Raw genomic sequence first — 11,331 nt, forward strand, 5'->3', positions numbered from 1 at the left:
AAGTAACCGCGATGGCTAAGAGCAAACTAGAGCCTGGCTGTGCCTGGGTTCGAATCCTGATTCTGCTACTTACAGGGAGCAAGTGCCTTGTGTTCCTCCTCTGCAAAATGAGGATATTAATTGTACCTACTGTATAGGAGTGTTGTGAGGTTACGTGAAAAAATACATGAAAAATGCATAGAATAGCTCCTGGCATATAGTAAGAGCTCAACAAATGTGAGTGGCTCACAGCAAAAACACTCCTTCAATTTTAATACCCATTCTTCTTTAAACGTTATCATCATCTTTGCCTCTTCTACAGTCCAAAATTTTAGCTGTCATTTAGGGAATCTTTTTTTCTTTAGAATATATATGTATATGTATATATGTATGTATGTGTATGTATTTATATGTGTATGTATATATAGTGTATATGACATATACCAGAGCAGGGGTCAGCAAACTCGGTCAAGGGCCAATGGATGGATAATATATATATATTATGATTTAATAATGAAAGCCAAGGAGAAAAGGGGATTTGCTTATAGCCTCTTTGTAATATGAAAAGTGAAAGACATCTGCGTTGTTATAGGAGCTACTTGGATTAATTCAAGTCTTTAGAGGGATGGGATAAGGACGATTAGGATTCAGAAATGCAGGGCATTGAACTGTACTAATTGGAGGGATCCAGAGATTAGAGATTTTAATAAAACCAAACACTTGGGTTTGTTTGGTTTTGGGGGGGTGTGTTTTGTTTTTGTTTTGTTTTTGTTTTTGGCAGGATAGGGAGACAATTCATTACTCACACTTATTACAGATGCTGCCTTCTCCCCAAATTCCCGAGGGAAAGTTTCATCAGATACCCCAACTGTGAAATCTGACCTTGTCTTTCATCTGAAACCTGAGGCTAATGCCATCCTTATCACCACCTGGAATCCTGATCATAAGCAGAATGGCTCTCTTGACCTCTAGGAAGAAACTTCTTCTAAACCTCCACATCTGTTGCTTATATTCTCTCTCCTTATCGAGGACCAGAATTCATATCTACTCAAGACCTGCAGACAGGTGGCAGAGTAATCAGCTAGCAGAATTCACTAAACGGAGGAATGACCCTAAGTCTCCAGTAGAACTAAGTTTGCAGCGACTAAGATCAGAATAGTTTCAACATTCCAGAGGTCAGTTTCCAGACCAGGAGAAATTCAACCCTCATGGACCAGCAGTGAGTTAATGTAGCATTGGCCTATGACTGTCATTTCCCAAATGTGTTCCATGGCTCCCTAATGTCCTGTGAGATACTAGTGGGGTTTTACCATAAAAATTATCCTGTCCCCAAGATGGTTTGGAAATGCTATATATTATATCCCCAACTTAATATACCGTGTACCTTTTATTATTCAATTAACAAATATTTATCGAGCACCTACTATGATTTAAATAGTGCTTAGGTAGTAGAGATAAGGAGGGAACAAGACAAATGAGATTCCTACTCTGATGGAAGAAGGAAGGGAGGACACAAAGAAGTATCAGGGAATATAAGGGGGGTTTTCCTAAAGATTTTATTTATTTGTCAGAGAGAGAGAGAGCGCCCAAGCAGGGGGAGCGGCAGGCAGAGGGAGAAGCAGGCTCCTCGCTGAGCAAGGAGCCCAATGTGGGACTCAATCCCAAGACCCTGGGATCAAAACCTGAGCTGACGGCAGATACTTAACTGACTGAGCCACCTGGGCATCCCAGGGAATATAAGTTCCTTGCAGAGAGTCAAACTAGAGATAGGGGACCATGTGACCTGGAAACTCTTTGAGTAAGACGTTTAAACTGAGGGCTGAAAGACATAAGGACTTGAAAAGATTTTTAAAAGATTAATGATCTTTTAGTAAAGACCTCTAGTAAATTGATCATGACATTTCAAATCCATCTGTCACTAAGACCCTCTGCGAGTGGAACACCTATTGGCATCCCAGGGAAACTGGTGTTCGATAGAACCTAGCTTGAGAAGTGCTAGTTTGATATCTTGTGCCGGTGGTGCTGTTGGATGCAAGCCACAACTACAGAACAGCCAACTGTGAGGCTGATTAATGCTGCTGAAATGACCTTGAAAGCCCACTCCCAGAGGGCTGATGGACACGATCACTGCCTCCACCGATCCCTGGAGAAGTGAAGGCAACAGCAGCAGAAATGACTCGGGACATGGCTTCTGGACTGTGCATTTCAGGTTCTGTAAGACTTGCCCCCAGAGGAACCCTGACATCCAGAGCATCATTCCATCTGCTGCCTTGGCAAGAAGGGCAGCCTGCTGGTCGAGCAGGACACCCATGGAAGAGGAGGGGACATCCCCCGTGGGATCTTGCGGCTGCAACAGGCCCTGCTGCACGATACTTTCTCTCTCCATCCTACTTCCCACCGTTATACCAGGCTTGTGACCAAAGGTCTCCAGACCAGGGGTCGGCAAACCACCGCCCACTGGCCAACTCCAGCCTCCGACTGTTTTTGTACGTAAAGATTTACTGGAACGCAGCCATGCCCACTCCCTTGCATACCATGTATAGCTACAGCAGCAGGACTGAGTAGTTGTAACAGATCTTATGGCCCACAAAGCGTAAAAAATTTGCTCTCTGGCCCTTGACCGAGTTTGCTGACCCCTGTTCTAGGCATCCTCTTGGCCAGTCCTTCCAGCCTTGTGGGGACGGTTGCTATCCTCCCCAGGGATGCCAACTGAGGGGCAGGAGGAGGGGGTCCTTCATTTTCCCAGCAGGCACTTACCACCTAGGAAGACCTGCTCAGAAACTTCTCGATGCCCTTCCTTTTCCCCAGAGAGTCAATACACCTGGAGATGACACGAAGCAATACCACTAATGTCAGAGTCCCTCCGCTCAAATCCCAGCGATGTCACTCACTCACTTTGTGACAGTGGGAAACTTGTCAACCTCTCCAGTCTTTTAGAGCTTTAAAATGAGGATAAGGATACTACCTGCCTCTTAGGGTTGCTGCAAGGATTCAATGAGACAATGCATTTGAAGATTTTTGCATAGTTCCCAACTGTTCAATAAGTCTTAGTTATTATTTGAACTATTACTATGAGAGGGACCACATGGGGGAACCGAACACATAGAGCATGAATCTGACAAAGTTCCTCCATGCAAAGCCTCTCAAGCCACCTCCAACATGCATACCTATGCTCGCAAAACCACGTACTAGAATGTTCACAGCAGCGACGTTTGTTAGAACCCAAGAAAGGAAAGGACGCCAAATACCATCAACTCTAGAAAGGACAAATAATTCGCGGTATGTTCTTACAACGTAATGCTCTGCAGCAAGGAGAATGGGAATAATCTGCAACTACAGGCATTCCACATAGAGGAAGCTCACAGGGCCCAGTCAAAGGAGCCAGACACAAAGGAGGATTGTACTTTATATGAAGTACAGAGCATGCATGACTGACTGGTGGTATTAGAAACCAGGCTAGCGTCTACACTGGGGGAACAGTGACTGGAGGGAGGGAGGGAGGGAGGGAGGGAGGGGGTGTTCTGGGATGCTGAGAGTTCACCGTTTCTTCATCTGGGTGTTTGTTATGGGGACGGATTCAGTTTGCAAAAATGTATTTTAAAAAGGGAAGAAAGCAAGGAGGGAAGAAAGAAGGGAAGGAGAGAAAGAAGGGAAGGAGAGAAAGAAGCAGGACAGAAGAGAGGGAGGGAGAGAGGAGGCAGGGAGGGCAAGAACAAATATGTATTGTGCACATACTCGGCACTATTCTGCTTGCTTCCATGTCCTTTGTCCTCCTTATTCTTTCATTCCTAGAATCTCTACTCTTAATCTCTGCCTCATCCTATACACTCTTTTCTCTAATGAAAGCCTGGTGTGGAGAGCTATCAATTTGAAGTAATATTCGCTCAGTGAAAAAGTACAGATCCCACAAACCCTCAAGTGCCTTCATTTCAGGTTTAGCAAGAGGATCTGGAGGTCACAGCCGAGAAGGTGCATTTCTCTGTGCCCATTTCTGAAAGAGGAAGAGGCCCCCAGCCCGCCTGACTCAGAGATGCGCACTCCACTCTTAGAGATAACAGTAATTGGTCACGCAGACCAACTCCCCTCCTTGGTTACAAACTTCCCCAACTCCCAGGGCTCAGATTGACACCGTTCAGCTTTTGGAAGAGTGGTTCCATTTGAAAACATCATGCTAGCTGAAATAAGCCAGACACAAAAGGGCAAGTACTGCGTGATTTCATTCAAATGAAGGACCTGGAATAGTCAAATTCACAGAGACAGAAAGAAGAATGGCGATGGCTAGGGGCTGGGGGAGGGGCAGTGGGAAATCAGTGCTTAATGGGTACCAAGTTTCAGCCTGGGGACTTGAAAAAGTGCTGGAGATGGAGGGTGGTGACAGTCGCACAACAATGTAATGCGTTTAATGCCACTGATCTCTATACTTACAAATGATTAAAATGGTAAATTTCATGTAATGTATATTTTACCACAATAAAAAAAAAAAAAGTGGTTCCAGTTTTAGTAACTGAGTCAGTTGTGGAGTAATTGTTGCCAGGTTACAGATTCCTTCTGTGGGCATGGGTCTCTGTGTTGGCCATTTGCTTCAACATGTCACCAGTAATGCCAAATTTCTGAAAGCGATGTTGGCCCTCTGTCCCTCCCCCCTGCCTTACAGAGATGGGTGTTCAAGGAGGCAGTCAGATCCAGAATCTGGGCTCAGGGGATGGAAATGCCAACTGCTCTCAATTCCCAAGTGAGGATAGGACTTTTCTTTTCTTTTACATCAGAAACAATTTTTTTTCTGTGTGACTTAATTTTAAACTACCCCACTTGTTTTGTTAGTTTCGAGTTTTTATTTAAATTCTAGTTAGTTAACGTATAATGTAATATTGGTTTCAGCAGGAGAATTTAGTGATTCAACATTTCCATACAATACCTGGTGCTCATTACATCAAGTGCCCTCCTTAATGCCCATCCCCCGTCTAGCCCACCCCCCACCTACTTGCCTCCATCAACCCTCAGTGTGTTCTCTATAATGAAGAGTCTCTTAAAGTTTGCCTCCCTCTCTTTTTTTTTCCCTTCCCCTATGTTCATCCATTTTGTTTCTTAAATTCCACATGTGAATAAAATCATATGGTATTTGTGTTTCTCTGACTGATTTCTTTCACTTAGCATAATGTATTCTAACTCCATCCATGTCCTTGCAAATGGCAAGATTTCATTCTTTCTGACGGCTGAGTAATATTTCATTGTGTGTACGTATACACCACATCTTCTTTATCCATTCGTCGGTTGATGGACATTTGGGCTCTTTCCATAATTGGGCTATTGCTGATAACGCCGCTACAAACATTGGGCTGCACGTGTCCCTTCAAATCAGTATTTTTGTAGAGGATAGGACTTTTCAACTCAACGCTGGTCTTTAAATACAGCCATGTTATCAGAGCTGCTTTGACACGGGAACATTTAAATGGGCCTCTCAATTTGTTTCTTCCAGATCAAAAAAAAAAAAAAAAGGAAAGAAAAGGAGAACTGTTTAAAACAGTGTTCTTCCCCCAATCCCTGAGCTTCCATTCATCCCAGGCTTTCCCCTGGGGTGGGATTAGGAACAGGGAGAGGCTCAGTTTGGGGTGAGGTGCAGGGCTCAGTAAAGTGACAGGAAAGGTCTGCAGGTTAGGGCTGGAAGCTGGGGGCAAGGATAGGAAGAAGACCAGGAACAGAAGGCAGGTCAGCGATGGGACGGTTGGGGGGGAACACATCACACTACTTGACAAGAAAAAGCGGCGATGTGATCATGTCAAAAGACGCCCTGTCCAAATAACTTAAAGAACTGTTGCCTTGGCTGACTGTCCTGTGGCCGCCACCACCCGCATTTAGAGGCAGGCAGCCATTCCCAAGGGCCTGGTTAGATCTGAAGCCTACACTCAAGATTTTCCTGCACGGGGGCAAACTCCCATTTCCATCTCCTTTCTTCCCCTTCATGAGCTTTCAGTTTTACTCAAATGCGGCGCCATGGTAAGCCCCGAATCCTCTCTACACTCTTCTGACATGGGGAAGATCACTGGGCACCCTCCCCACTCTGGGGACCACACCTTCCCCTGCTGAAATCTGACCCATTTTCTGAGGCCTTTCCTGAACCTCCAGCCAGAAGGTTTCTTCTCCCAACTTTCATAGAATTTGTTTTCGATGTTTTACCTTTACCATGGCATTCATCACATGCAGACTTGCTCTACAAATATTTTTATCCTCCTACCTTTTCACTTGAACATTGCATTTTCATGAAAGCAGGGACTGTGTTTGATTATAGTAATCGCTATTTATCGGGCACATACCACCATGCTTACCTTTTTACATCCACTTTTCTCTAAACATATAATAGGCCCATGAATCGGTACTATAATTCTCATTTTACAGATGAAAAAATTTCCGTAAAGAGAATTTCAATAGTTTGTGCTGAGTCACAAAAGTTTTGAATGGCTGAGCCAAGATCCAAAGACATTCTATTCTTAACACACCATCCTACCAAATAGTCTTCTCTAGATGTCTTTTAGCACATAGAAAGCTATGGATGGATGGATGGATGGATGGATGGATGGATGGATGGATGGACGGAGGAATGGAGGGAGGGAGGGAGGGAGGAAGGGAAGGGGGGATGGAGGGATGGATGGATGGAGGAATGGAGGGAGGAAGGGAAGGGGGGATGGAGGGATGGAAGGATGGATGGATGGATGGATGGATGGATGGATGGATGGATGGAGGAATGGAGGGAGGAAGGGAAGGGGGAATGGAGGGATGGAAGGATGGATGGAGAGAGGGATGAATATTGAAAATATCCAATTGACTCAAATCAAAAGTGCTACCTTCATTTATCAAGAGTTATTTATCCACATAACAAACAAGATATGGAAGGTTTTAGTCCTAAATAAGACTCCCTCTTTCATAAAGAATCCATATCCCCTCAACCTTCAGGTTCCATCAGGCCAAGGTAATACCTTCAACATAAAGAATGAGTGGGCATTCCCTAGGTCATGTAAGCGACAGAGACCAGTGGAAGGACTTTGGAGTGACAAGATCCACTTCACACCCTTCCTTTAGGGATTTTCTACGTTTCTGTCATGAACCCTTGAGGGTCAGTGTCCTCATCTACAAGACAGAACAATCACACCTCCCTCACAGGTGGTAGAGAGAGTGATGTTGAGTGATGAGCGTGAAAACTTGGCATAGAGAGGGTCCTTAATAAATGTTCATTTCGTTCCAACCTCTAATTCCAAAGAACTTAAGGGAATGTGAGAGCAACAGGTTCTTGAAAAACAAAGCACCAAATAAAGGCTTCTCCCCACTTCTAGCTCAGTACCCGCCTACATGCCACCATCCCCTTCATTCTCTGGTGTGACTGGCACCAAGTCACCCCTCAGACACTGACAGATGCCAATTCTTGCCAACTCTGTCCCTTTCTCATTTGACACCTGTCCTTATGGGATTTTTCTTTTTCTTTGCTTCTACTGATGCTTGAAATTAAAACAGACCAGTTTGTTTTCACATTTGTGTTGTGGTTGAGGTAGGGCTCTGCAAATCCTTCAGTCTCGGACTCCCCAAAAGAGAGAATTTCTGTAATCTCCAGAAAGTCTACACAGTGCTTGCTACCTAGAATCCTCTTGATTTGTCCAAACCTTTCTGTTTATGTCCAGGGGGAAGGCTCAGTTTCCGCTCCACCTGGCCCTATGGATGTATGATAAATGGATAGTCCCACATCCTCTGTGGAGAATTCTAGAAAGGAAATTTTCAAGCAGATGTTTTGGAAACAAAACTCCCAAGCTTGTGAAAGAAACGTATCAATCACCATTTTTTCGCTCATCCCCTCTTCTCAGCCCAGGGGCTGAAATCACCTGTTGTTGTCCTGGAAATAATCCTTGGAGGAAGAAGGCCAAGGGGAAAAGTGAAGTTGTGGTCCCATCCGGGTTTTCTATTATCTAAGCTTAATGCTAACTCGAGGCAGGAAGCTTCACATCCTGCAGCCTGATTCACAATCCATAATAGATAATGTTCCTGGAGCCCAAGTTGAGAAAAAGGAGTTCGCTATGCACATCTTGGCAAAGATGCAGACCTCGGATTCAGTGTGAGCAGCTAGAACATAAAATAATAACGTACAAATGCAAGCAGCAAAACTGTGGCCCCGTGGCGGCTCAGAGCGCGCCAAAGCTGACCGAATAATTATACATTTTTCATGTGCTGATAAGGGGCTTAATTGGCATGTTGTGGGACGCTGCGGGGTGAGGACTCGCGGCACCAGAGCTGGCGTGGAGCCCACATCCTGCTCTCCTGGCAGCTCCCCATCTTCCCCATTAGCTCAAACCACATGGAGAGACGAGAGCAGGACAGAATGAGACACCTTCCTTTTTTTCCAAGTATATTGGAGTCCACCCAGGAAAGAAAGCAGGGCAGGTTGATGAACAGGGTGGCAAGTGTTCCCAGCTTCTCCACTGTGTCCTCGACCAGGGAAGTCATAAAAAGCACAGTCGTTTGAAGAGCCATTTATAGTTTACAAATGCTTGTCAAATGGATTCTCTTAATCCTTGCACAAAGCACTGAGAAACACATCATGGTCCCCTTTTACAGATATAGAAATGATGGTTCTGAGAGGTTGAGGGACTTGCCTAAGGACATCCAGCTGGTAAATGCCAGAAATGGGGACGGGGTCCAGTTCTGTCTCTCACAGCTGCGCGGTGGGCTGCCTCTCCCTCACCCAGACCCCTGAGACTCAATCTGATCTTCTGCCTCAAACCCAAGCTGTGAGTCAGGGACTTGGAAAATGTCTGGGTGAAAATCTGATTGTCATTCCTTCGGGACAGAGATGAGCTGTGTTTAAACTGAGGTAGGAAAATCACTTCCCCCTTTTCTCATTTGCACAACAAAAGGTAGTATTCGGGAATGGATTATTTCTTCATGACCTGGTTAGGACCGACTTGAATTAGTAAGAACTTTGGGATTCCCCAGTCGAAAGAATTTCGGTGAAACTTTTCTCAGAATCACGGCGGCTCTCGAGCGCAGAGCATCAAACCTATAGTGAAGCATCATTCCACAGAATATCTGCTCTGGGTTCTCGTTTTTTAACGTATGTCAGGGTTCTGCCGTCCGCTGCCAAGACAGGAACAGGGCTCATGGAGGCACTTGGAGAGAACTGGACCAGGAACCCACATCAATTCAACAACTAGATTCTGATCAGTGAAGCACACAGGTGAAGCATGTTCCGGTTATTTTAATGTTCTGGTTAATTGGGAACTAAGTAGGGTATATTGAACATAATTAAATCTTTCTTTGATGATTGAGAATCTTGCATTGCCCTGGAGCGATCATTCTAAATATCAATTATAAATCCCCACTGGTGGGAATACAGGAGATTGAGGTGAAACTGCAGTGACTTCCAGTCCAACTGCGAATTTATTTTGAGGTCCACTCCCATGCCCCAACACTTCTAGCCCGGATGCATTCTTGCCCTTGATGCATCAGATAGAAGGGGTCAAGGGATGTTAAGTCGACTGGATATAGAAGTTCTTTGGTGCGTATCACAGTTTATCAAGTAGTTTCATGACCTTGGGGAAGCTATTTTACTTCAGAGACTTGGTTTCTTTGTCCACTGGAAGGCTGGATTTATTGGCTCTGAAATTTTTTAGGGGTACAGATTTCCTAAGGAGGAAAACTACATAGCAGGGTAAGGTGAACGTCAGTACAAAACATCTACAATCTGAATCAGGGGCTGGGGTCACGGGGTCCCTGAAGCCCATCCTCTTGTGAGGCCCGTCCATGGACTTCAGGTCTAGAATCCCGGAGCATAAGACCTCTTCGGTCCCTGTGAGCCCGGCATTCCCTGCGACGGGTTAAGTGCGAGCATCTACCCAAGGCTTCGAGCGGCAGTTCTGGGCCTTACCTGCGCATTGAGTCCGCCTAGGGAGTTTCAAACTTCCAGTGCTCAGGTTGCTCCCCAGACCAATTAAATCCAAATTTGGGCGAGTGGGTCTCAGATGTCACCATTTTTTTTTAACACCCTACAGGTGATTCTAGTGCGCAGACAAGTTTGCAGACTACAATTCTAGGACAAGAATTCTCCAGATCAGGAATGAACAGGATCCCCCAGACGGAGGCAGATTCCTAGGTCTGTCCCCAGTGATTCTGACTCCTTCTGGCCACACCCCACCTGGGAAGACGCACACTTAGCATGCTTCCTAGGCAGTCCTGATGCAGATCCCTCTCTGGGGCCCTGCAATAGCTGTGTAGCAGGAGAAGCCCAGAGGAGTCCACTCCCCTGCTCCCCCTTCCATTCCGGGCTGTTCTAGGCATTGCTGGCAGGTCTCCTGCCAGGTCTTCATTTGCCACACAGGCGTTTTCTCCATCCTTCCCATCTCTAGCAAACCCGGATGTTTCAGCCCAAGCCTCTCATCCCACCAGGTCCGATAATTTAAGCAGAGCACATGATCGACACCATCGTAGTTAATATTTAAAGACCACAGCATCACTTAGGTCAGCCTCAAGGTGAGAGCTGCTGCCGGCTCCCATGCTCTCCCTGGTTGGCAAACCGGCCGCCGGTGCCAGAGGGGACTGCGGGAACACAGCCCCGAGGCAGGCTGGCCAGCAGAGCCCAAGCCTGCCAGGCCGCGCTCCCCTGCGCCTCTTCCTACCTGAAGCGTCCGCAGCAGGACCTGCAGCCCACTGGCTTCCTGCTCTGCCATCCCCTCGTTGGGTCCCGGGGCAGCGGCTGCCTGCGGCCAGATCGGGGCTGGAGGGAGGCGGCGGCTGCCAGGCTGACCTCGCTGCCCACCTCGCGGGAGACTGCTGCACGGAGGCTCAGCTGCACATGGTGGCGCGTGTGAAGTCACCGTGGTGCAACCCTAGACCTCGGCTCGGGCGCAAAGGCCCCCTGACTCCCACTGTGGGGATTAGGTGAGCCCCGGGCCGGGGAGGGCTGAGCATCTGGGCGCGGGGGTGGAGAGGGCCCCAGTGTGAGTCACTCACCCACCTCCAGGCCCACGCGGGAGCCACCCTGGATGGCTGACAGGCATTCCCAGCTGACCTGGTCAGACTCCCTGCAGAGGCTCGCTCGGCCCTCCCCGCTCATCCCCTCCCTTTATTTTGGTCTGTTGCCGGCGCCCGGGTAACAGGAGACCCAAGAGTGCTTGCACAACCGCGCGGGCAGGGCACAGAAGCCCAGGGCCCCCTGAGGTCCCAGGCTCAGGGACTGGAGCTCTGGCCGAGAGGGAAATAAGCACCAGACATCTCCCAGCAGCGTCCCTTAAGTAACCTGCTCACTTTCAGCGGCCCCCTGTGGAGGTCGTCCTGTTATCACCCCATCTTCGTTTTACAAATGACCAAAGCCGGGAG

General features: G+C 47.0%; 1 protein-coding gene across 1 annotated transcript in view; it reads right to left on the bottom strand.

The window, feature by feature from the left end:
* The window catches only part of AGBL1 (AGBL carboxypeptidase 1), a 710,086-nt gene extending 699,150 nt beyond the window's left edge, over nt 1-10,936 (bottom strand). Inside the window, exon 1 of the mRNA XM_045813133.2 lies at nt 10,632-10,936. Within this exon, the coding sequence (XP_045669089.2) occupies nt 10,632-10,682 (51 nt within the window). The 5' untranslated portion in view covers nt 10,683-10,936. The remainder of the gene's footprint in view (nt 1-10,631) is intronic.
* Between the last annotated feature and the right edge of the window lie 395 nt (nt 10,937-11,331).

This window comes from Ursus americanus, chromosome 28, assembly GCF_024610735.1.
Source record: "Ursus americanus isolate L20-20 chromosome 28, mUrsAme1.1.p, whole genome shotgun sequence".
Classification (NCBI taxonomy): Eukaryota; Metazoa; Chordata; class Mammalia; order Carnivora; family Ursidae; genus Ursus; species Ursus americanus.